This window comes from Microcebus murinus, chromosome 5, assembly GCF_040939455.1.
Source record: "Microcebus murinus isolate Inina chromosome 5, M.murinus_Inina_mat1.0, whole genome shotgun sequence".
Lineage (NCBI taxonomy): Eukaryota > Metazoa > Chordata > Mammalia > Primates > Cheirogaleidae > Microcebus > Microcebus murinus.
The window spans coordinates 74,198,576-74,225,127 of NC_134108.1; the positions used below are offsets into that span (position 1 = coordinate 74,198,576).

The 26,552-nt window shown below is 38.4% G+C and overlaps 1 protein-coding gene across 5 annotated transcripts in view; it reads left to right on the plus strand.

Annotated features, from left to right (window-relative positions):
* HMGN3 (high mobility group nucleosomal binding domain 3) overlaps nucleotides 1–21,807 on the plus strand; it is a 31,396-nt gene extending 9,589 nt beyond the window's left edge. The window contains exons 2-7 of one of the 5 annotated variants that reach the window (XM_012791150.3): nucleotides 10,773–10,823; nucleotides 16,913–16,942; nucleotides 19,486–19,536; nucleotides 20,684–20,797; nucleotides 20,918–21,017; nucleotides 21,325–21,807. In XM_012791150.3, coding sequence (XP_012646604.1) covers nucleotides 10,773–10,823; nucleotides 16,913–16,942; nucleotides 19,486–19,536; nucleotides 20,684–20,797; nucleotides 20,918–21,017; nucleotides 21,325–21,338 — 360 coding nt within the window. In that variant the 3' untranslated portion in view covers nucleotides 21,339–21,807. The other 4 variants (XM_012791152.3, XM_012791155.3, XM_012791154.3 and 1 more) reach the window with 4 other exon arrangements.
* Nucleotides 21,808–26,552: the final 4,745 nt, after the last annotated feature.

Consider the following 26,552-nt stretch of genomic DNA (forward strand, 5'->3'; position numbering starts at 1 on the left):
GTGAAGCTTTAAAGACTCCTTCTAAAGCTCCATATGTATTTCATATAATACATTTTTTAAACTACTTTCTTTCCATCTACTTCTCATTGTTTTACTTTACCCCTTACTTAGAATTTTTAATCTTATTATTCCCCCTTTAATGAACACATGTAAATCATATCACAGCCAGCTGATTAGTTTTGCAAAAGTACAAGGAACATCATAACTGTGTTTATCATTTGCTAGAAGTCAATTCATATCAAAGCAAATAGGAAAATAATAAAGTAACCATCTGATAACATCTATTTAGGAGCCCTGTATAAGAATTCAAAGACTTGGGTCTAGTGTGGATTCTGCCACTCTTTACCTCAGGAAAATCACTTGATCTCTTTGAATCTCTATTCTTCATCTATAAAATGGAAATATTAAGACTGCCCCTATTTATCTCAGCCATATTGAAAGGATCAATGCAACAACCATGTGAAAGCACATTGAACATGTGAAGTACTATTAATAGTGATAGAAATTATTTGTGTTGTGTCTTTGGTTTTAATAGTGAGATAAAAAAAATGCTTAGATCTGTGTATATAACCACTTAAAACACAGAATAGTAAAATTTTGTGCAACTCAACATACAGTATTTTTAATAGGATATTGTTTATTGTTATTTCATTAGCCTCATGGATAAGGAAGATTAGGAAACAATTCATTGCATATCTTTTGCTCCTCAGCTACAAACTACAGATTAAAGCATTTTCCAAACCAGAGCCTTTTGCTCTTCTATAGCATCCCAGATCTGCATCCATTGGCTAGCACAAACCACTTTGAGTGGTGCAGTGGTTTAAGAGTATGGACTGTGAGCCAGCCTGCCTGGGTTGAATCTCAGCTCTTCCACTTACCAGCAAGATTACAAACTGAGTAATCTTGGGCAAGTTATTTAACCTCTCTGGCCACAATTCCTCATCTATAAAATGGATATAATACTATTTTACCAACCTCACAGGATTGTGGTGGGGATTAAATCATTTAGATCATTGCCTTGCACATAAGTACAATATTGATATTTATTATTAGTAGTATTAGTATTATTATTCCTCTCTGCCCCTTCCCTTGTCCTTTCCCAATAACTCAGTGCCTGGAATCCCTATAATGTGCACATGTGACTTGGATGGTATGATAAATAAGTACATGAGCAGCTAAGTCAGACAGTTGAGTGAGATCTTAAGGTCCATCCTCTTAGTTTTACTGGTGAAGAAACTCAGGTCTCAGGAAGTCAGGTATGAGCCAGTCTGGAATCCAGCCCTCTCATTCAGCCAGGTGCTTTCTTCACGACCACATCTGCACAAAATCACAGCATATGAAAAAGATAACTCAGCTAAAAGGAGCAACTCAGACCAAAGGAGTGTAAAGTATTTAAAACTATTTATTTCATGTTGAAGATATACCCCTATTATTGAATTAGATGTATTTACACTAATGAAGTTTCACTGAATATACTTGCACATGGCTTTTTCTTTATTTATAGTTATCTTTCATACCTGATTGCAGGTAAAATATTTTCTCTAAAAGTATCCTTCAGAAAAGAGACAATTGTTTATTTCAGTTCATCCAAAGGCAGAGTTCTTACTCAATTATGACTCTTATCTTGAATAACCAAATATTATTTGGGGAAGACATACTAGCCTGCACTGACCTTAAATCAATGCAATTTGGATTTATAGAAGCCACCTGATGAAGTTCATAAGCCAAGTAGGTGAGGAGGTAGCAAAGAAATTTAACATAGGCTTGATTATTAATCTTGTGAGGTGACCTCTCAATTCAAAGTATTGTATTACTTTATAAAGCAATGGAATAATGGTAGAGCCCAAACATAGACCTACAGGATGAATGAAAACAACCATGTCAATGTTAAGCATAGGGTCCTTGTAGCTTTGAATAAAACTTCCAGTGTCTTTAAGAAGGCTACCTGTTATTTCAAAAACCTCATAAGTTATGAGTGAAATGTGCACCATCTGGGGGATGGTCATGCTGGAAACTCAGATTTGTGGGGGGAGGGGGGGAAAGGGCATTTATTGAAACCTTAAAATCTATACCCCCATAATATGCCGAAATAAAAAAAAAAAAAACTCATAAGGATATCATGGTCAGAGCCCGAGCCCCATTTGTGGGGAGAATTAACCTTGTGTTAATCAGATAGTTGAGTTCATTTTAACCAAAGAATGTCAGGTATAGTCACATTTCAGTTTTTTCTGTGGTGCATTTTTTGAAATTTTTGGTCCTAGAATGGTTTTCCTCTGCTAACCACCTCACTATTGGACTGCTTTTCTTTCTCTAGCTTTGGCTTTGTAACAGAAAATGCAAATTAACTTTTAAAGACATTTTAAACAATAAAAAAAAATCTTAAAATACTGGCTAGCAAATTGGAGAAAAATCATGTCAACATAATACATTGCCTAGGTTAAAAGAAATGATTGACCATGTATTTGTGCTGTTACATCTTTTCCACATTAGCGTTGATAACCCTAGAGTTGAGACTGGCTTTATTCTGTGGGTGCTGGCAAATGGTTACTTGAATTTCATTAAGGACTCTAGGCTGTCAGCTAATTCAATTACGTCATAAAACAATAGCCCTTGTCACTTAAACTCTGAGAAGGAAAACTCTTAGGAAAGAGTCTCCCCTTAGCAGTAAAGATCTGGGAACTTTAAGATAGATCCAGCAATCTGTGCTGAGAACCCTGAGCCCTTTTGTTGCTTCTCTTATGTGTCTAAGGATCATGGCAGCAGGGATGCACTAGCCTTAAACTTGCCGGCCTCCTGCCATGCCCTCAGTGTCCTTCTCCACTGTGACAAATCCACATGCTGGTGCCATCTAGAACAGTTCCCAAGCAACTGTCCTGTTTTCTCTGATACCTTCCTAAGTTTGGGGGGAGAAAATTTGGCTCATTACTACACGGTGCCCCTCCTGAGAAGCTCAGCAGTTCCTGTGAATGCATTATGGATGGTCTAGGGAATAAAATTCCAAGTTTCCTCCCTTGGTTTACTGATAGGGACTGCAAAGACTGAAGGGAAATACATGTGTGGTCCCATCAGTACACGTGAGTGCTCTGCATATGCAGGACTCAGGCATCTTTGTGTAAAGAAAGAATGGGGTAGCACAACTGCTCAGCTGTTGAAGGGATCCACACTCCTGCCGGGCTCCCTCCCGCACTCCTCCAAGAGAAGTTCTGAATCCAGTCCCTTCATATTAGCACAAATGAAGCAATTATATGTTGTGAACAGAAAAAGAGGCAGTATATGAACCAGATTTATAAGACATTTAAGAAATACAGAAATGCTACGAGTAAACCTAGTCATGTAATTTGTGTTAGGGAATAAGCATGGCGCTGTTAAACTGGGTTTAATAAAACAAGTTTGCTTTAGTCTTTTTCTCCCCCAATATAGATAATTTTTTTTTTTTTTTGAGACGGAGTCTCACTCTCTTGCCTGGGCTAGAGTGCCGTGGCATCAGCCTAGCTCACAGCAACCTCAAACTCCTGGGCTCAAGCAATCCTCCTGCCTCCCAAGTAGCTGGGACTACAGGCATGCGCCACCATGCCCGTCAAGGAAATTTTTTTTTTTTTGGAAAAAATGTAAATAGAAATCCAGGAAATAATATATAATAACATACCTGCTTACCTACCATTCAGAATTCACAAAATTTGAATAAAATCGTATTTGCTTCAGATGTTTTTAAAAAATAAAATAGTTATAGATGAAGTTCAATTTCTTTTTTTCTTTTTTTTTTTTTTTTGTTTTGTTTTGTTCTCAAGTCATGGAATGGCATAGAAGTTCAATTTCTAAACACCCCCTTGGTCACCTTCCCTTGTCATCCTCCCTGAAGAAAACCGTTATCATGAATTTGTTATGTATTCTTCCAGTCCGTATTTTTATGCTTTTATGATGCATACCCATGTACATCTATAATATGAGTTTGTGCATGTTTTAAAATTTGTAAAATTGGAATCATGTATATGTATTGCTTTGTTTCTTCCCTCTGTTAATTGACATTCTAATGAACAGGTCTACTTTGTTTAGGTATGTTGTAATTACCGATGTATTTGGACTTTTTCTAATGACTTATTTGGTGTTTTCTATTTCTCATGTGTTTTTCTCTGTTTTGTTCTTTTCTTCCCTGCCTTTTATGGGTAAAATTTGCTTTATTCCACTCCTCTTCATTTGGAACTTTATAGATCTTATTTCTGTTCTTAAATTTATAATAGTAATGTTTAAATTTTATTTTAGCAAAGTCTAGAATTACTATCTATCTGTATTAACCTCCAGAACAAAACCAGGACCCTAGTATGCTTTAACTTCTTATCTATTCACCCCACTCCCATCTTTTGTGGTCGATATTGTGTAAACCTGTGCTGTCCAGTATAGTGGTCATTAGCTGCATGAGGTTATTAAGCACTTAAAAAGAATGAGCTGAATATTTTATTTTATTTAGTTTTCATCAACTTAAGTTTAAAAATTGATATTACATTTAGTTATTGGGAAATTTTAAATATGTTTGGAACAACCTGGATGAAACTACCATAAATTTTATGAATTCTATATACAGCTCGGATATTCCTGATAAAAAATTTAGCATTTGAATGGAGATATGCTGTAAGTATAAAATAAATGCCAGATTTTAAAGATTTAGTACAAAAAGTTTTTGAAATATCTCACTAATGATTTATACATTAATTACTTGTTGAAATGATAAAGGTTTAGATAGTTAAATAAAATATTAAAATTTATTTCGCCTTTTTTAATGCTTTATGACTATCAGAAAATCTAAAATTACATATGTTATATTTCTATAGGACAGCATTGGTCTAGGATTTCTACTGAAACTTTTTAAACATATAAATAATAGGTGATATTTACAAGTAATAGTTAATTAGATTTATTAATATATTTATATATTTCTTCTTACATACTTTCCTTCCATCTAGATTCATTTTACTTTTTGCTAAAGTTGATCCTTTAGTAATAGATCCTTGTTAGAAAAAAGGCTTTGTTGGAAGTGAACTCTCTTCATATTTGTATTCTGAAATGGCTTAAATTTGCCATCACTCTTGAGTGATAGCTAGGTGTATAATTCTATGCCGGCAGTTTTCCTCTACTCCTTGAACAGAACTCCATAATTTTTTACATTTGCAGTTGCTGGTGGAGAAGTAATTCTTTGTAGTTAATCCACCTTTTAACTCTGATAACTTTCAGGACTTTTCTCATTGTCCTTGATGTTCTGTAGTTTTATTACAGTGTGCCTTGTATTATTTTGTTTGTTTTGTTTTGTTTCTGGTTTGTTCCTTGGTGTAAGCGTTTAAATCTGGAGACTCAAGACTTTGATTTGGGAAAATCCTGAGCCATTATTATGTCTTTGCCTTCTTACTGGCACCTGTATTCTCTGTTTCTGAAATGTCCATTAGATACAGGTGGAGCTTCTCAATTAGCCACATCGCCTGACCTCCCTTTTGTTCATCTCTTTATTGCTCTTGGTTGCATTCTGGGTTAATCCCACAGCAGTCTGTGAGTCATTAACTACTGTACCTGATCTAGAGTTTATCTGTGTTTTGAGGTTTTTATTTCAATGAGCCTGCTTTTATTTTCAGAATTTGTAATCTAAAAAAAATTATTTATTTTTCCTTCATTCCTGTTTTTCCTTCAGAACCTCTTAGGTTTTTCATAAATCAAAAACATTTTAACATAAAACACATCATACGTACATAATATCTACATATATATATGGTTTAAATAAGAATAATAAAATAAACCACTATGCTCACCATCCAGCTTAAGAGATATAACACTAACCAATGACTTTGTGTCTCCCAGTCAGATCACTCTCCCCCCTCCTTACCCAAAGGTAACTTCTAGTATGATTTTGTATTCGTCATTTCTTTGCTTTTCTTTATAGATTTACCACTTACCATATGCATTTTAAAACTTTATTTAGAATCATGCCATGACTTCCCTTTTTTGTCCAACATTATTTTTGTGAGATTCATCTGTGTTGCATGGCCATAGTTCATGCTACATAGTATTGACTGCTACATATTGTTTTATTATGTACCACAATACATTTAACTATCCTCCTGATGATAGGTATTTGGCTTATTTCTAGTTTTTAATTAATTTTAGCTTAGTACACATTTTTCACTGTCTATTTATTATCATGCTTTCTGTGTCCTTGAGTTCTTGGTGTGTCTCTTTTAATATCATATTGCTATGTGTTAGCTATTTATGTTGTTTATTTTATTAAATCTTCAAATCTGAAGATTGAGCAAGCATTCCTTCCCACCCCGTTCCACATTTATTTTTTCCTTTTTTCCTGTAGGGTACAGGAAGCAAAGCTTAGGGCTAGCAGAGGGTGGGAGAACACACAGGAGTATCCCCGCATAGGCAGCTTCCTAAAACGGCACAAGAAACTAAAAACAAAAGTTAAATCACCTCTTAGAGAGACCAGGTAAGAAATCTTGCCTGTGTCAGCTTTAGCACTTGGTGTGAGGAAAAAAGACTTTCTCCGTTTTGACCCTGATGTGTGTCCATACTCCATACCACCTATGTGTCCTGAAAAACTGTAAGCCTTGATTCTAATGGTGAAGAAAAAGTTGTCCTGATATGTCTTGACACACATATCAGCCATCAAGGATGCCCCATCTCTTCAGCTAAGGAAGTTATTTAGCTCTCCCATTTACTGGGAGAACCTAGGGTCTGCTGTGACAATTACTCTTTAGACCCTCAGGCCCTGGAACAAATTTGTAAGCCTTCATCTGGGATTAACACAAATCCCTCCAGAATGTATCAGCCTCCTTTGCTCAGGTGTCCATCAGATTCATGATGAGCATTTTACCAGCTCCTCAAAGACGACCTGATGACATGGTTATTTGATAATGACTGGTTCCTGTACCTTTTCAACATAGACCCTAGAGCAGTGTTCACCAACGTTTTTGGCACCAGGGACCAATTTTATGGAAGACAATTTTTCCATGGATGGGGAAAGAGGGGATGGTTTTGGGATGATTCAAGTGCATTACATTTATTGTGCAGTCAAACCTCTCTGCTAATGATAATCTGTATTTGCAGCCACGCCCCCGTGCTAGCATCACCACCTCAGCTCCACCTCAGATCATCAGGCACTAGATTCTCATAAGGAGCACACATCCTAGATTCCTTGCATGCACAGTTTGCAGTAGGGTTCATGCTCCTATGAGAATGTAATGCTGCCACTGATGTGACACAAGGTGGAGCTCAGGCGGTGATGCGAGTGATGGGGAGCTACTATAAATACAGATGAAGCTTCACTTACTCCTTGGCCACTTACCTCCTGCTGTGCGACCTGGTTCCTAATAGGCCACAGATAGGTAGCAGTCCACGGCCTGGGGTTTGGGGACTGCAGCTCTAGAGGGTGACAATTATTCAGCTTCATCCACTCAGTGAAGTTTCTGGCTTGTAGCTGACCAAAGTTACCTGCCGTTTTGAGATTCTTCTGAATCACCATGTTCACTTAGAATAATCCTTTAGTGCCAACGTCCAGGCTCCCTTGGCTGATTCTCTGTCCTGATCCAGTCACCAGGTGTTCAGTGATCCACCTGTCTGCTGACTTGCCCTCAGACCACCTCTTGGTGGTGCCCAGACTCCTCAGAACCCCTGCTGTGCTCTCCACCTTGACATCCCCTGTAACCTCTTTCTCCTCGCTGGCTCTCAACTCAGCATCAGGCCACCTGGGAGCTGAGGGAGGCTCAGCTGTGTGAATGAGACCTCTTTGTGTGACCATAGTTCTTGCCTTCTTGACTGATCTTGATTCTGATTGCTATATCCTGGGGACTGGGGCAGGAGCCCCTTTGCCTTGGCATTCCCTGAGTCCCATCTAACCCTCCTCATCCTTCACAGCAACCTGCTGGAAGGTTGATGTACGTCTGCAATCACCTACATACACCTCCGGCCCTTCCTTTCCTCCTTTTCTTTGTCTTTATTGCTCATTATCCCTAGGGACAAAAAGCTTTGAGCTTCTGTTTTAATCCCTTTACACCACACCCTCTCCTTCCTGTCTCCAACCTCATGGCTCACTGTTAATGTTGGACAGGATGATGGGATGAGACAGCCTATGATGGTGGGCCTGTCCAAAATAGTACATTTGCCACTCTGTGCAGCAAAAATAGATGACCAATTTGCAGGGTATCTGGGTGTACGGAAATGTGCTCAACTTGAAGGCTGTGTTGAATATAGTCTCATATTTTATAATTCAGAAGACTCCTTAAGATCTTGTATCATCTTTATTGCATAACGTCTGTATAACAATTCTGCTTGTGAAATGCTTTCTCCAACATGTCACTTGATCATAAGCATGAGCCTTTGAGTTAGCTGTCATTATCATCTGTTATTCAGGGATGAAGAGACTGAGCCACTGTTATCAACTCACTGCCCCAGATAATATAGCTCCTAAGTGAAAAGCCACATTCGAGTCAGATTTTTGAGCCCACATCCTGCATCCATGCCACTGTATCACACTGAGCCAGGGTAAATTTCTGTTGCTCCTGATTATAAACGTGTTACATGCTTGTAAATAGAAACTAACTTTGCCTAGAATTGTAGCTCTTTACATCTAGAGTCTTATCTTCATTCCTATGAAGCCATTAACATTTTCAGTATACCTACTTTTTTAATACAGGGTCTTTCCAAGTTTCTGTTTTTGAATAATTTGCATCCAGTTCAAACATTAGGCCAGTGTTTAGGGAGTGAATCTCATGATCCTGTTGCCTATCACTAATCCACTACATAGAAGAATATGAAAATAATGTCTTCAACATCAACTTTTTCTGATAATAGCTATGTGCTGCTGCTTTAACTGCCTATCAGTTATGGGTAGGGAGTAACCCAGACTGAAATCTACTGAGTGACCTGACAGATCTGAATGAGAGCCCAGCACTTCTGGGCAAGAGAGAGTCTGGTGTGTGTCCAGAAAGGTTGAGTTTATAGCCATGGATATGAGCAAAGCCCAGTGGTCCACCTACGAATTGTCTTCATATGGTCAGGCTTTTTAAGATTTTGCTGTCTCTATCTCAACTAACTGATGTATCACAAAATTATGAACCAAACATTCCTGTGCAAGAGAGTGGGGAACAGAAAAGGGACAGCTCTGTTTCCCTTCATGATAGGGAAAGTTCCATGGAAGGGGAGAAAATAGTTCGGTCACTTGGGAAACAGGAGAGACGTTCACAGACATGCAAGGTTCTGGAGAGAGGGGAACTAATAGGCTTTGGGTAAGAGGCAGCTCCAGGGAATAGAGAAAGTTCACTGTGTCCTTTGCCTTGAAGAAAAGCTTTTGTCTTTCCCAAAGACTTTATAATACATATTTAGGACCTATGTTTTATTTACTATTTTATGATGTAAATTTTTGAATTTAGCATTATTTTATATGCACTTCTCATGTATTCACATAGCCTAACTTTTTAATTCCATTATATTCATAATTACACAGTTCACTTAAACAGTTCTCTATTATTAATACTTACTGACATGTGAGTTGTTTCCACTTATTCCAGATTAGAAATACCACAGATAAAACCATATTTTTACAAAGAGTTTCTTTTTTTGAGTCCTGGTTTCAAAATTGAAATTACTGGGTCATCATATTATTAGTCCTGTGTGTCTTTTTTGTATTGCCAAGCTGTTCTTTGAAAAGATTATATTAATTTACAGTGTCACCAGCCCCAAACAGTGGGTGTTACAATCTTTTGAATTTTGTTCTTATTTTATCAAATGAGCCATTACCTCATAGCAATTTTGTTTTGCTGTGCCAAATGTCAGTTTGCTATTTGTATTTTTTCCAATGGGAGCTCTGTTCAAATCAGCTACCCATTTGTGCCGTAGAGATTGAATATTCACCCTCAGCTTTATGTAGTTTTAAAATGTGTTTAATTTTATAATTAGTTTAATTGTTTTAATCATATTTATCATTAGTTCTTAGACAATCAAAACATATTGGGATATATGAAGTGTCTAATAAACTTAAAGTATATTTTACTTTAAAATATAAGAAAAATCTAAAGTGTATGTTTCCATAGTTATATGCAGCCTGTAAAGGAGTCAAGTTTGAGCTCCTGACAAGAGCTCAAGAGTGACAAGAGTGGGCAGGTGCTGCCCCAGGGGATGGATCAAAATGTGGAAACAGATCAGCTGGGGTGGGCAGGTAGCCTGGCTGTCATGCTGAGGCTGGGAGTGCAGGAGAGATGCTGGAGTTGATAATGGAAAAATAGTAATCCTTGATAAATTTGTCAGGTCGTATCAAGAAATGGGCTAGAAATCAAAGTGAGGCAAGGATGGGGTGAAAATGTGCTTTTGTGGTTGGCCCACGCTTACCAGCATCCTGCCCTTATCTTAAAGGAACAGAGTGACTGGAACAAGCAAGAACAGGAGGGAGGATTCCAGACACTCCTGTCTCTTGACTGTGGGTCCCTGTTCTTTAACTGATGGTGGAGTCATCAAAGATAAAGGAAAATTGCTTGGGGTGAATGTACATTGAAAACAGGGGCTCATATCAGTTCTTTCACCATTCCCATTTAAAAAGTAGGGCAGTGTGCATTGTGTGCGCATATGTGTGTAAAAAACATATCCTGTTATAAACTTACTTTTTCTCTGCAAAAAATCTGTCAGCTTATCTGGTCCTGGGAATTGAAAATAGCTTTTTTAAAAAAAAAAAAAAAATCTTCCTCTAATATGTGTTTTCTTATTTAAATACAATTCACTGAAATATTTTTTTCTAGTCTCCAGAGAATACAGAGGGCAAAGATGGATCCAAAGTAACTAAACAGGAGGTAAGTATATCTTGGGCATCTGTATTTATTGAAGTTTAAGTTTTTGATAGTTATGATTGTATATATCATAATGAAAACTATTATAAACAAGGTTGTTGGGAGACTGTGTGTAGTCTCACTTGGCCTAGGTACATTTTAGTTGGGTACATGGATGAGGCATTTTCCACTCACCGTGTTGTTTATGTTTCTACCTGTGGGTTCTGCTGTTGAAGTGGATACTGAGAATCCCTTCTGGGCAAAGGGCGAGATAATAGGTAAATTCATCAAGGAGAACAAAGCTTGCCTTTCACAGCAAGAAAATAGAAGGCTGTGATTTCATAAATTCCCTGCTCCAGCGAGTGAATTACAAATTACTTTTTAGGTCCTGAATATTTGTCTAAAAGGGGTTATCTCTAAAGTCCAAATCTATGTAAGGATACACAATATGTCAAAATAGTAAAGTTTTTTTTTTAAAACTAGGAAAACTCTTAGGGTATTGGGAGAACTAATTAGGTAGTGTTTCAAAGATGCTTTGATTAAAATACAGACACCTCCAAAAGGCCAGAAACTTGGAAAAGGTGCTTGCATTTGACCCTCCACAGTAAAAAAACTATGAACCTCTAAAAAAAGATGGACTAGAAAGTCGGAAATTAGATGTAACTGTGATGACAGCCATTCCCTTTGCACAGAGCTTTAGGGTGTGTGGAAAACTGCAGCTGTTACCTTGAACTTAAAAACCGAAAGGGATCATGAGTGAGACAAAAACAATATCTAGTTACAGAGTCTTTGATTGGGTGATTCATAGGGTAGTTAATAATTCAAAGGAGTTTGTCATGATACCAAAACCCCTATATAAGATTTGTAATATAAATTCATTAACAGAATTTATAAAGAAATCATTTGAAAGCAAAACAAAGCTGTCTTTCCCTACTGTCCATGTACCTAGCATTCAGTGTCTGACAGTTTGGAATAATCGTGAGGTTTGTGATCCAAAGTTGAGTCTCCACACAAATGCTAGAATCAATCAAAGAATGATAAATATGAGACCCAAACAAAAAATATGAACCAATCAAAATAATAACTGCTTAAATTTTCTTGGAAGATGGCAAAATGTAATTTTTAGGACAGTTGGCTAAGAGCTACTAACCTTAATGTCTTTAGATTTGGGCACAAAAACACATTTGAGTTTCTCCGTAGGGACTGGCATTTAAATTGATCTGTCAATCGGAAAACATGGAACCCGTTGTACATAGATCTTTGATAGCCTTCCCAATCCCCTCTATATACTAAATGCAAATCAAGCTGGTTAGGATATATATAAAGGATATGTGTGTATTTTTGCTTACACTGCTGTCTTACACATATTATTTTAACCCAAGGATTTTTATTATTTATATTTTTATTTATTTTTATACTTTTTATATTCTATATATTAATGTTTTAGGTATTTTATATTATTATTAACAAAAATCTTTTCTAGACAAAGCTCTTTACCTGTCATTTAAGCCAAGGCCAGATTAAAACTCATGATATGTCTTCAGGACATCAACACAGTCATTTGGAAAGTGAAAAAGGTCAGTTAGCTGGTGGTTTAGGGTAAAAATGGTTAGATGATATATTGGGGTTTTTTTTCCACTGAATTGACCAAATTTTCCAGTTATGTCATTGAGTATGCACAGTCTTGACTATAGTGAATAGATAGCAATTACAAAGGGGAATTCTCTTTTGAAAGTGCTTTACCACTGCCATGATATTAGAGGGCATTATGCAGAGTATAGTACTTTAGGAGACCTGGACAATAGATGAACAAAATAATGTATTATGTTCTTTACACTTGACAGTTTACAAAGCCTTTTTCCATCCACTATTTTGTATGACCCATCCAGTAACTCCAAAATGAGAGGATGGAAGATTCATTCCTCAACAAAAATGTACGAGCACCTATAATGTTCTAAGCACCGTTGTAGGCTGTGTGGATCCCACAGCGAATGAAAGAAGCAAAAATCCCTGCTTTCATGGATCTTCTGTTTTAGTGTTGGGGAGAAGGAGTGAAATAAAATACTTGGACATTGGATATGTAGAAAAATACAGCAAGGAAGGGGAATAGTGAATGTCAAGACAAGTGCTATTTTTGAGAACAGATTGGCAGGTGTTATTATCCCTGTTTTAACTAGAGCAAACAAAGTTCTCAGAGAAATACCTGATTTTTCCTGGGTATTGCAACTTAGAAGTAGCAGAACCAGGAAAGATATCTGAATCTCCTGATCCCAAATCCTCTGTCCCCATACCCCTTTTGTGGCAGTCATAAAAATTTGGTAATCCTGTGTCCATTTCTCTGTCTTCTCTGTTACTCAGCCAAGGTTCTCATGTACATCCTTCCCTGCTTCCCAGTTTTGAGCAATTTCTATTGAACTTCTCATTTGTTTTTGAGAAATAAAAGCAGCTTGGCTTTGGGTTTTTCTTGGAAGTACATGGTCAGGCTCAGGAGCAAAAAAAATCTCATAAAAATAAAAATACTACCACATTCTAATGCAATGATCCACATGTGTCAAGCAGTATTGAGCAAAGTCCAGTGATTCTGCTTGAGTCTCGCTATCCCTGTGAACTTTGTCACCGCGAGGTTAGACATCTATGTTGCTTTTGCAACCAGGGCATTGAAGTAGAAGTCTCATATCTTTCAGAGAAGCATTCCTCAGAATTTTCTGTGGCCCAGGGCGTGATGATAAGTTAATCACTGAACGCATACTGTGTAATTCTTTTGTGCCTGGCATCTATATACCACAGTGGCAGGCCCTTACGTTTATTGTATCAGTCACTCTCAGTGACTTGTCATTCTAAAAACCTTCATTCCCTCCCTGAGTACCACTCTTTTGACCACTTTTCCTGAGGATTCACACTTAAAGAAATCAAGAGAAATTCTTAATATTTTTTTTCCTTAGTAGTCCCACCCAACAGCCTGAGTCTCAAATGAGTACTTCCAATACTAGTGGTTTTGGTTTTGGTTTTTGTTTTTTTGAGACAGAACCTCACTTTGTTGCCCAGGCTAGAGTGAGTGCCATGGCATCAGCCTAGCTCACAGCAACCTCAAACTCATGGGCTTAAGCAATCCTACTGCCTCAGCCTCCGGAGTAGCTGGGACTACAGGCATGCGCCACCAGGCCCAGCTAATTTTTTTCTGTATATATTAGTTGGCCAATTAATTTCTTTCTATTTATAGTAGAGACGGGGTTTCGCTCTTGCTCAGGGTGGTTTCGAACTCCTGACCTTGAGCGATCCGTCCGCCTCGGCCTCCCAGAGAGCTAGGATTACAGGCGTGAGCCACTTCACCCGCCTAATACTAGTGTTTTAAAGAGAAAAAAATAGCAGTCTAATCTATTTCATATCCAATAAATACAGTCCAATCATTTACAGATATTAAGGCTGTAAAGGCTGGTAGAATTTTCCAGGAAGGCATCCACACTTGCATGAATAATCAGTACTGCTGACTGTGAGTGAAAGGTTTGTCTCAGCCACCACTGTTTGCAGTGAAAATGAAAATCTCTTATAATGGCTACTGGAAAGGAAAATTTAAGAAAAGTCTTTTTTTTCTTAATGGCATATAAAGAAGAGCTGGTAAATTTTATGTAGGAAGTCCTAAGATGATTTTACAGTAAAAGATGTGCTTTTTAGAGACTGGCTGGTTTAGACAGCTTAGAGAGGCAAATTTTGTTTTTTGCAATAATTTCCCAGGCTTTTTATTTTGGAACTCTTGTACTGGACCTGAATTATAAAAAGATATTAAGTCCTTTGGATCAGAACAGCTTTCCAGCCCTTCAAAGCAGTGCTTAGATTGGAATGTCTCTCTGGACATCCCGACAGGCTCTCTGACATCACTCAGCCTGTCGTGTGTGTTCAGGTGTGCACAGGGAGGGGAGAGGAGCAGGAGCGTCACCGTTGGAGAGTTTTTCACATGATTTTGCCTCACTTTGATGAGATTTTACTCAGGAAAACCAGCTGGGTAGGGAGGCAGTTTTGAGTAATAGCTAACAGGTTTGGCCCCTTTTCTGGCCCCAAACTAGACCTCTAGTCCCCCACACCAAGGTCATAGTTGCTGTATGCTGCTGTTGCTTCCCCCTTCCGTGCATTTCAGCGTTTATTGAGGGCCCCTGCTCGGCACTGGAGCTACAGAACGGTAAGAGGAGACGTGGTCCTGTGTGGTAGGGGGTCAGCCGCCAGTCAGGTGGGCTGAACAGTGAGGTAAGGCCAACATGGTACACGTGAGTTGACCTTAAGCGGGGAGGGAGTCAGATAAGGTCCGTTCACCTCTGTAGCACGGAGGCTGCCACTTTTGCTCTTGGAGGGTATCATTCTGCCTGCTGTACTTTCCTTGAGAGATGATGTAGGTAGTTCTTGAGGCCACGCCGAGGCTTCAGAGCTGAGCCGTGTTCAGTAATTGGTGGGTGCTCCTCTGCTCCCGCGTGCTCAGGAGGCTTATTAAAGAAGCACGAGATACCCGCTTGTTGCCAGCTTTAATGTATAACGTTGCCTTTTCTTTGCTGATAATTAATGCTGTTAACCAGCCTGGGAAAGTTATTGCAGGATTTGGGTTCTGAGCGCGAGGGATTGGGATGTCATGGAATGCACCGATGATAATCATGGCGGGTGCTGGGGTGCTCCCCGTGGAGAACCTGACACGCATGCTCCTCCCACACTAATCCACAGGCTGTATGCTGAGCCGTGTGCCCTCTTGCTCTGTGCGGTAAGCGTGTCCCATCCAGTCACTTAACCTGCAGTCTCCTATTCTCGGCGCATTCTGGCCTCAGTCCATCTCTGATCTTTCCCGGAGACCCCAGGGTTAAAATTATTCATGGAGGCTCTGGCCCTTCATTTCTTTCTGTAGTTTAAAGAAAGATGAGTTTAGCTTTTCTATTTGTGCAGCAAGAAAGTTCTTAGATGTGGAGGTGGTAAGAAATATTGCTTCCAGTTTGGCCTGACCAGCTGGCCTAAGCAGACCTAAACACCACTTCAAGAATTCCGTGATTCCTCGTAATCATGGCACATGTTCCTACTGACCATTTTTGCCGACCCCCTTAAGAAAAATCATTTGAAACATTGGAGCTATTGTAATGAGGCAAAAGTCTGCATGAGGCAGGAAGAATTAGGAGAAAGCTTGAATCCATTTGTTCAGCAGGTAAGTCTTGAGTATGTGCTGTGTGTTAGGTAGTATACTGTTGTACTGGAGATAGAGCAATGAACAAAGCAGACAAGACATATAGAACATTTATTTATGGAACACTTATAGGCAATTTCCACTTTTAGAATGTGGAATTTCTTGGGGAGCCAGTAAAATATTGATTCTATATGCTATTGCTGAAATGCCTAGGGACAGTTCCGTTATTTTAAGTTTTCTGTACAGTCTCATTTGCTATTATCTTGTGATATCCTTGAAACAAAAAAAGAATTCTATCAGTCTCTACACACAGTTCCTCTCTGAATTTTCGAAACTTTGAGATTAAAAGAAAAGATTAATGAACTTTTTACTGTAGTTAAATCTTTGAACATAGACTTTTCATATTATAGATAAATATGTTTATTTTGTTTCAGGTAAAAACAAATCTCTCTTGTTAACTGCCCAAGATTTTTAGTCATTTTCTTTTCCAACCTAGCAGCAAGATAGGGGAACTCCTATTTTAGTTTCTACACCATTACATAGATCTCTTCTTGTATTAACTTAAAAGCTTTTGTTCCATTTTTTTTAGGAACAATAGTCAGACTGGAGACTAGTTCTTAAATGGAACTTCACTGTTCTCACTGTTGATTTTATCATAAAGGTAGAGGTTATGGTTTGGGATGAAGCCTAAATTCATCTTCCTTTCCTTTTCTTACTCACTACACTCTTAATTGGGCCACTTATTTGAACAATGTGCCTATACCTCTTTAGAAATACTTCCTCTCAAGTATTATGGTGCCCAGGAGACTTGGAGTATGTTTCGCTGTGCTTACCTGCAGAGGGTGATGGCAGTCATACATTATATTCTTTGAACAAAGTAATATATATTAAGAATGGATTTTTGAAATCAACTTGGTTGTATATAATCACCAAAAAAATTTTTTTTCCATTTCCTTTGTAGCCCACAAGACGATCTGCCAGATTATCAGCAGTAAGTACTGTAGAACCCCTTTGGTGTTAGTTCTTATGAATACATGTTCCCTTTGTCCAGAGCAAAGCAGCAAAAGGAATGAGCTTGTTTATTTTCTTTCTGAAAATTACCTGGGGTCATCATTTCTAGCAGAATTAACCAGTGTTGCCAAGCAATTCACTTGATCAGATGTGTCAGTGAAAAACAGTGGCCAGCCCCATTAGCAAGAATATAAAGCCCAGGATGTTGTTTGACAGTTCTAGATCTCAGAAACAAAAGACGTACGTTAAGCAAAGTCCTAGCCTTCAGATTCTACCTATGATGTGCTGAAGTCCACAGCATTCTGACTTTCTATCCACGACTCATACTTTAGAACATTTTTCAGTCCAGTGTCAGAGTGTTCTGAAGGTTGTGTTCTGAGTCCATACACTTTAGCCTCGTTGCAGACTTAGAGAATCTTTGTAAAAGTAATAATTCTACTTTGCACTTGAAGCCTCTTTCTGTGGGCCGGGCTCAGAGTTAGAACACAGCTGAGATGGGCAGGTGTGGCTGAGCCTCAGACCTGAGCGTGCTCCAGCTCTCCCTCACCAGTCCGTGCTCCTTGCTGGCTGTTGTGTTCCTCCCTGCTGCTGGCCTCTTGACAGATCAGCCTGACTCTCTGGTGGAGGACTTTGGTTAAAATTCCTACAGCCCAGGCTGCCCACTGAGAAGGCAGGGGGAAAGGCACTGACATCTTGACCAACAGCACGTATCCCCATGCTAGATACTACAGGAACTGCAGGCGACTCTGGCCTTCGGGGAAGGTCATGCTCAGCTCACACCCATGCCTGGTACAGTGAAGGTAATCAAAGCAGAAATGGGCATTAATTAGGACCACTTACAAGTTCAGAAGCATAGCTGAGTTTGGGTTGGGTGAGCCAGCGTTTCGCATGAGCCCCCTAAGGAAGCCATACCAGAGTCGTAAAGGAAGACTTAAGAGCTGTGGGTGATGTTGTGGATCTCTAGCCAGTTAAGGGAATAGACCATGTACATCAAATGAAAACCAAAATTTAAAACAAGGCTTTTCCTTAGCACCAGGAAGCACTGAAATCATTCCCTGTGCTTTCAATCCAGAGCCTCAGAGGTCAGCAGGATTACAGACTACGGAACCTCATTTCCTGGTCCCATCAAAACACTTGAATGCTGGGTCAGGGGGAAAGGTCTGTCATACAGAAAATAATATAAAAGGAAATTGTTTGCTATAAATTGAGAAAACATGTATATTAATGCAATGTATCAAAGCTTGGAATAACGAAAATTTTTAAATCCTAAAACTTCAAGAGCTATAAAAGCTGCTGTATTTGGGGAGCAGACTGCAGATTTAGGGGTGGTAAGAAGATTAATATAAACATTCCTTACTTTTCAGGCTCAATTTTCTATTTTTTTATTTGAAAGGTCATTTCTAACAGCCAATCTTCTGGGATTGAACTGTCTACAATTTCACTTTATGCCCTTGATGAAAAGGGCCAGATTCAGTGCGAACCTAAACCACCGAGAGGAATAGGAGAGGAACATGTATTTTTCTCCACAGGGGGAAACCCTGGTCAGTGTTTTCTATTCAAAAACCATTCTCCTAGTGCCAAGAGAGATGTACATTTATTTTTTTCTAGCTCTAGGAGAGAAATATTTGCCCTAAAATATCTACAGAAAACTCGTGGCTTTTAAACTGGTTATCTTTCCCCAGAGTTGCCACGTGCCACCTGGTGTCAGGCCCCTGGGAAGCTGGCCAGGCCCGAAACCTTACGTGGAGGGGCACCACAGCCACAAGGCTTGTGGACACCATTCGCAGGGACTGGAGTAGGAGCACACGAGGCAGGCAAAAAAAAGTCGCCCAGTGGTTCTTTGGCTAATCATATCTGTGAAAGCCCTTAAGCTTTGGGAGTGGACATCTTATCATTATAATTGTGTTCTTAATGAAGAGCTCTAGAGACAAATGAGCCCAGTGTCTGGGTGGGCCAGAGATTCTCACCTTGAGCTGGCATCAGAGAGGATAGAAGTAGGAAAAAGCTTGGCTACAGCACTTGAAATCTACACCAGAGGTGGAAGGATTTGGAAATGATTTTGAAATACTTCACAGGCAGCCATCTTCATTACCCGTTGGGCTTTTGCCTGTGACTGTGCTGTGATTTCTATACCGTTGGGAAGGCCAGTGCAACTGAATTCATTGAGTCATTTGGCCAAGGGCCTGAGTCATTCCTCTTGCTGCTGTGCTGTGATAAAAGGAAGTACAGACACATCGGAGATAGACGCTTAAACCTGTTTCCAGAGAGCTGTTTTGGACCAGGGGATAACGAGTTGGCTTTTCAGTCTCACCTGCTATTCCCTTGTGAACCCAGGGTGAAAATAATTATGAAATGCAGAGGTCTCTATGTTGTTACCTGGTACTAAAAATAGGACAAAACATTTTTTTAAATGATCAAAGCTATAATCAAATTGGGAGATTGTCTTTTGTAGTTCTTTTGTGTTCCTTTTGGTGCTGATGGTTGTCTTTTTCAATATTTGTGTGACTTTGATTGTCTTTGCAGAAACCTGCTCCACCAAAACCCGAACCTAAACCAAGAAAAACATCTGCTAAGGTAAGAGGTGCTCTTTCCCACCTTTGGCTTTTTAAACAATGAATAAATTATAATTCCATACCTCCAAATCAAGGAAAAGTCCACACTTAATGATTCAGGCTGAAATGTACTGACCAGAAAACCATTTACCACTATTATAGGCTTTCTTAAAAGGCAGAAAACAGAGTGTTATGCTTTAACAGGAATGTGTTTTTCATTTGGTCAGTGAGGCACAGGAAGTCCGAATATGTTGCTCTGAGAAGCCTCATGTCCAAAGGGGGTTTGGCAGCTGCCTGGTGAACATGCAGTTCACATGGCACTCGGCGGGGGTGAGGCCGGGCCCTGGACACCCTGCTCCCCAGCTCGAGGAGTGGGGGGAGGGGTTTCTGACTTCATATAACTGATTTTAGCAGGCCAGTCTCATGCATGACTAATGATAATGTTATAATCCAGTAAATAATGATAGCAAACATTTTTATGGCCCTTATACTGTGCCAGACACTGTTCTGATTGCTTTACTCATATGACCCTCCCATCAACCCTATGGAGATGGATTTGAATATCCTGTTTTGCGGATAAGGAAACTGAAGTACAGAATTAGTAGAAAATTTACCCCAAATGGCTTTTCTGCCCTACTCTACCCTTGAGAGCATTGTTCCATGTTGCGAATTATTCAAAACTATGTGTATGAAAGTAGATTATTCCAGAAGCAGAACTCACTTCTATGGGTTGGTCTTAAAATCGGGGACTTTTTTTTCATCTGGGCTTCATTTTTCATCTGGGCTTCATCTGGGCCCAGCTTTCTAGTCGGGCAAGCCACGTGTCTGCACGAGAGGTGTTTCACTGGAAGGAGCAGCAAGGCTGCCTCCGGCTGGTCCTTCTCCATCTCTGCTGCCACCTCCATGCCAGAGCCACGTCTCACCTTAGAGGGGGGATGCCATCGTGTTTCCCACGGGAGGGAGTTTCCCAGCAGCCCATTACATTTTCATAGAGACTCGGTGTAACTCAGTTAAAACCCGACAGAATCAGGTTCCCATGTCTCCTTAAAGGCCACCATGGTGGCCATGGTTGCTCTTCCCCTTGTGTTTGGATGGAGGCTGATTGATTTTAGCCAGCATCACACCATGTCTAACGTGCTCTGTTTCCCTGTGCTCTAATCCTCCGTTAGAAAGAACCTGGAACAAAGCTTAACAGAGGTGCTAAAGGGAAGAAGGAGGAAAAGCAGGAAGCTGGAAAGGAAGGTACTGCACCATCTGAAAATGGTGAAACTAAAGCTGAAGAGGTACTTTCCATAAATACCTCCCACTGATTGAATCAGTGTCTTTAAAGAAATTGCTCAATCCTTCAGCCGGTGATAGCATGTTCTTAATGTCTCTTTTTATTGCCTGTAATGTTATTACAGATCCACATCTCTCGCTCATCTGTTAATGTCTCAACCTCCAGAGGTACCCCACCCAGCACACTGTCAGTAAAGGGGCAGATTGAAACAGTGAGAGTTAAGGGTACAGTAGAAAATTCTGCATGTTTGCAGTGACTAGAATCAGATAGTAGTGTGGTGTTTTTTATTATGAACAGTGGGAGCTTGCAGGTAAGGCTTCTGTGGCTGTTCAAAAAGCAGAAAGCAATATATGCAACAAAGTGTTTGCGTAATATATTCCTGCCTTGTCTGTTTTATACCCAGAATTGAAATACTGCAAAAAAAAAAAAAAAAAATGTTCAGAAGTGTGTGTGTTGGTGGGTGGAATTTTCTTTCGTTATAGTAGTTTTAGTAGTAACTACATCTTTTTTTTTTCCCTTTCTTTTTCACAGGCACAGAAAACTGAATCTGTAGATAACGAGGGAGAATGAATTGTCGTGAAAAATTGGGGTTGATTTTATGTATCTCTTGGGACAACTTTTAAAAGCTATTTTTACCAAGTATTTTGTAAATGCTAATTTTTTAGGACTCTACTAGTTGGCATACAAAAATATATAAAGATGGACATTTTACCCTCTCATAGTCATGCTTTTTGGAAATTTCCATCATCCTCCAGCAAAATAAATATCAATTTAATATTGGAAGCTGTGTGTAAAATTGATTCAGCATTCCATGCATTTGCTTTAAAATTTTAGTCCTGTGCATACTGTGGTGTTTTTACTGTGCATATTTGGATTTTTCATGCAGTTTTTCTAGAGCAATAATCAGTGGTGCTTTTGTATCTAGGTTTTATGTGATTTTAATGAAACATGGATAGTTGTGGCCACCTGCTGACTATTTGTGGTTTAAAATAAAAGGTTTTCTTGTCTGCAAAATACCTGCCTCTTAGCATCTTTACTAAATTTAGGGAGTGTTTCATTTCATTGTTGCAGAAGATGTAAAGAATTTCTGCAGTCTGTGTCGTGGCGGTATCTCTAATAGGTCAAATGGGACTGTTCCTTAATTTTCTGGACTTTCTTTTCTGGACTTTAATTTTCTGGATTTTCTGGACATTGATACTGTTTATATAAAATCATCTGTGGCTGCCAGAGTAGAAGAATTACATCTAATTCACTTTATATCAGAAATGGCCAGCAATGATTACCACATAATAAAACTTTGTAAAACACATTTTTTAAAAATTCTTATAAACCAGAGAGTTCTGTTAAATAAGAGCTAGTAAACCAGGGCTTATCTTTGAAAATCTCCCATTTTCAAAATAATATGAAGTCACATTTGTTATTAAAATACTTTCCCATTCAGTTGAGGACTTCAAAGCTTTGAAAGCTCTTTACCCAACATGACCACATCTCAGCCTTGTATCAATTTGAGAATGAAGTTGGCATGGTTATTATAAGAGCTCCTTTATAGGCTAAGAAATAGGAATGTGGAAGAGTATGTGGCTTATTGGAAAGAGAAAATTTAGGCTTGAATCTTTTGAATTTTAAACAGTGTCCATATGTCTGTGAAAGGACATAGCAGTGCCAGGAACAAAGGAGTTATATTTTATACGTAATTTTTTGTTGTTGACGTATCTGAGAAGTTTGGTAACTGCATGAGTACCCTGGGAGAGCTGAATTCTGGGGATTCTACTTAAATGAAGAAGCTTTGAATCTTTTAAGATAGAGAGTAATGTCTGCACTGCCAAGGGACTCCTGCAAAAAACCTGTTGTTCCTCTAAGCCTTAGATGCTTTTATGTTGTGTTTATCATCAAAAACAAGATCCCTCCTCCAGTTTGTATTTTGGGGCTAAGAACTTAAACATGTGTCATTGTCCCAAGTCTGTCATTAGTTGACTGTAGATATCAACCCTATTATATGCAGAATAATCTTGTTAATAATTTCCTTGGCTTATGATTATGAAATGTACCTTAATTTGTGAGTCTTGGATATCCTGAAAACCACTTTTATCTCAAAGAGAAGTATCTGCCATCCTGTGAACACTTCACAAAAATATTTTCAACATGCAGTTAGTACACAGTATATTGCTGGCTGGTTTCCAATCCCTGAAGTGGAACATAAACTCCATAGGTTTACTTTTTAAAAACTTACAAAAGTGATACAGGTGATGTTTTTAGAAAATCAGACATTACAATAATATATAAAGCAAAAATTCAAAATCTTTCCCCCATTCCTACATCCCATAGGTAATCACTGCCCACCATATTCTTTAACTGTATGTATTTATATGTATCTATATGTGTGTATGTGTATATATGTATGTGTGTGAACACACACATACAAATGCACATACTTTTTAAAAGACAGAATCATACAATACATCCTATTTTGAATTTACTCAGCCAGTAAATTCTAGTTGGAATATAGATCATTTCCAATTACAGTGCTGCCAGTGATACTGAAGTAAACATGCTTATACACAAAACTTTGCCTACTTACATATTTTTGCTCAACTAAATGCTTTCCCAGAAATGGAATGTCTGTATCAAAGGGAATGTACATTTGAAATCTTGACTAATGCCAAAAAGTTGTACAAGTTTCCACTCCCGTCAATGGTATACAAATGCCGTATCTTCATGCGTTGGCCAGCACTCTTATTTTGGTCAGTCTAATAAATGAGAAGTATGCCTCACTGTTTTAATTTTAAATTTATGTTATTACTAGTAAAACTGAGCTTTTCTTACGTTTAATGGTTATTTGAATTGCTTCTGTGAATTCTGATTTTATCTATTTTTCTATTGAGATTGCTTCTCAGCCTTTTGGCTAACATCAAGTGTATTTTTCTATTAGGGAGTCTGTGTTTTAAATCATTATTATTCATAATGACCATTGATGCCATTACCTTTATTTCAAACAAACAAAGATCAGGGTTTCTATAGGCCCTTAGTATGTGTCTATTTAAGTATAGTATATGGGTATCACCATGACCACACTGACAAAGTGAATGAACACTGTGCAGAGCTAACAGCTACCCAAAATAATCCAGGAAGTCCAAATCAGTCCCCTAAAACTTGAAGACCTGATTAACATACTGCCAAAGATAAGGACACGCTGCCTGCCACCACATGGAAGGCGTGAGAATACCCATCCACTGCCCCACTGCGAATTTGGTGAATTTATTATGCACATAGATAAAGGTCCTCTTCTCCAAGACACTTATCTGCTACTCTGCTACTCCCCTGTATTTGAGTTGCACTGCTTGTGCAGCCCTAAGTGGTCGTCTGCACACTTAAAATTCTCTCTGGAGGCTGCCCCGTGGATTCCAGTGGAGTAAGGGTGGGAGTCAAGGGGCACGTGGCCCTTGAAGTCCAAATTACAAGTTCTGTGAAAAGAACCTGAACCAAAAGTAAATATATATTGATCTAACAATAGGTGAGCCATCCCATAAAATCTTGAATGTACATTTATATAACTAAGAAATTTAAAACAAAGTATGAAATGGTTTCCTTCTGTCCCAGATTTTAGGGGACTTTACTCTTGGCTAGAGGTACAAGTGCTATCCATTAGGTTGCCAACTGTAGCAGGCTCGAGGACACCATCCCAACTCTTAGCTGTCACATGCTGATGTGTCTCTTCCTTGAATGCGTTTCTCTTAATCATGAATTCTAAACTTATTATTTTTTAGTTATTTTATTCAGAGCATTGACTTAACATTTCTTAGAACAATTATAATGATTAAGATAATAATGGCCACAATTTATTTAATGTCCTGTAATAAGCACTTAACATAAATTAATTTGGGAGTAAAGTTATAAATTCTTTAATAATTTGAATGTTCTTATCCAATAAGCTCAATATTTCAACACCAAATAGAGGTTTAGGCTCGCTTAAAACTAAAGAGAGCTTCGTGATTATGTATCTCTTCCTCGTGGGAAAAGAGAAAGTCTTTGAAACCCTAATTTTAAAATGATATTTACATGGATATCTTCATGACTTTGAATTAGGCAATGATTTCTTAGGTATGACATCAAAAGCACAAGAAACCAGATAATAAATAGGTAAATTGGATGACATCAAAATGAAAAACTTCAAGGAAGTGAAGACAATCCAAAGGATGGAAAATATTTTCAAATCATATATCTGACAAGGGTCTAGAATCCAGAATATATAAACAACTCTTACAATAAAAAGACAAACCACTTTAAAAATGGGCAAAGATTCTAATAGACATTTCTCTGAAAACATATGCCAGTAGCCAATAAGCACATGAAAGTATATTTAACAGTAGTAATTAGGGAAAAGCAACTCAAAACCTTAATGAGATATTACTTGAGACCCACTGGGATGACTATAATACCAATAAAAAGAAAATATAAACGTTCAAGTGAGTGGATTAATAAAATGTGGTATGTGTATACCATGGAGTACTATTCAGCTATAACAAACAATGGTGATATAGCACCTCTTGTATTTTCCTGGACAGAGCTGGAACCCATTCCACTAAGTGAAGTATCCCAAGAATGGACAAATAAACACCACATATACTCACTAGCAAATTGGTTTCACTGATCAACACCTAAGTGGACATACAGGAATAACATTTATCGGGCGTCGGGCAGATGGGAGGGGGGAGCAGGGTATGGGTATATACATACATAATGAGTGCGATGTGCACCATCTGGGGGATGGACACGCTTGAAGCTCTGACTGCGGTGGGGAAAGGGGGGGAAAGACAGCACACGTAACCTAAACATTTGTACCCCCATAATATGCTGAAATTAAAAAAAAAGAAAAAATAGCAAGTATTGGAAAGGATATGGAGAAAGTTAAGCTTTCATTCTTTTCTGTTGTGAATATAAAATGGGCTGCCTCTTTGGAAAACAGTTTGACAGCTCCTCAAAAATATAAACATAGAGTTACCATGTGACCCAGCAATTCCACTCCTGAGTACATACCCAAGAGAACTGAAAATATATGTTCACACAAAAACTTGTACATGAATGTTCATAGCAGTATTATTCATAATAGTCAAAAAATAGAAACAATTCAGATGTCCATAAACTGATGAGTAGGTAAATAAACTGTATGTCCATGCAATGGGATATTATCCAGCCTTTAAAAAGAATGAAATATTGATACATGCTACTCCACAGATGAACCTTAGAAACAATATGCGAAGTAAAAGAAGCCAAACATAAAAGGCCACATATATGAAATGTCCAGAATAGGCAAATCTGCAGAGATACAAAATAGATTAGTGGTTGCCAGGGGCTGGAGGAGGAAGGTAGAATAGAAAGTGGCTGCTAAGGGGTGCAGAGTGTCTTTTGGGGATGATAGAAATGTTCTGGAATTAAATAGTTGAGATGTTTGCACAACTTTGTAAATATACTAACAACCACTGACTTGTATTCTTTAAAAAAAAAAATGACATTTATAAGGCTACTGAAAGCACAGAACTTAGAATCAGGAGGTCTGGATTTAAATCTCAGCACTATTTCTTACTAATTATGTGAACCCAGACAGGTCATTTAGGTTCTACTTCTCAATTTTTTCATCTCTAAAATAAATATAATATCTGTTTAACAGAGCTGTTAGACTTGACTGAGATAGTCACTGTAAAATTACAGTGTGATGCCTAAAATACAGTAGATTTTCTACAAATGCCAATTGAACTGGAATT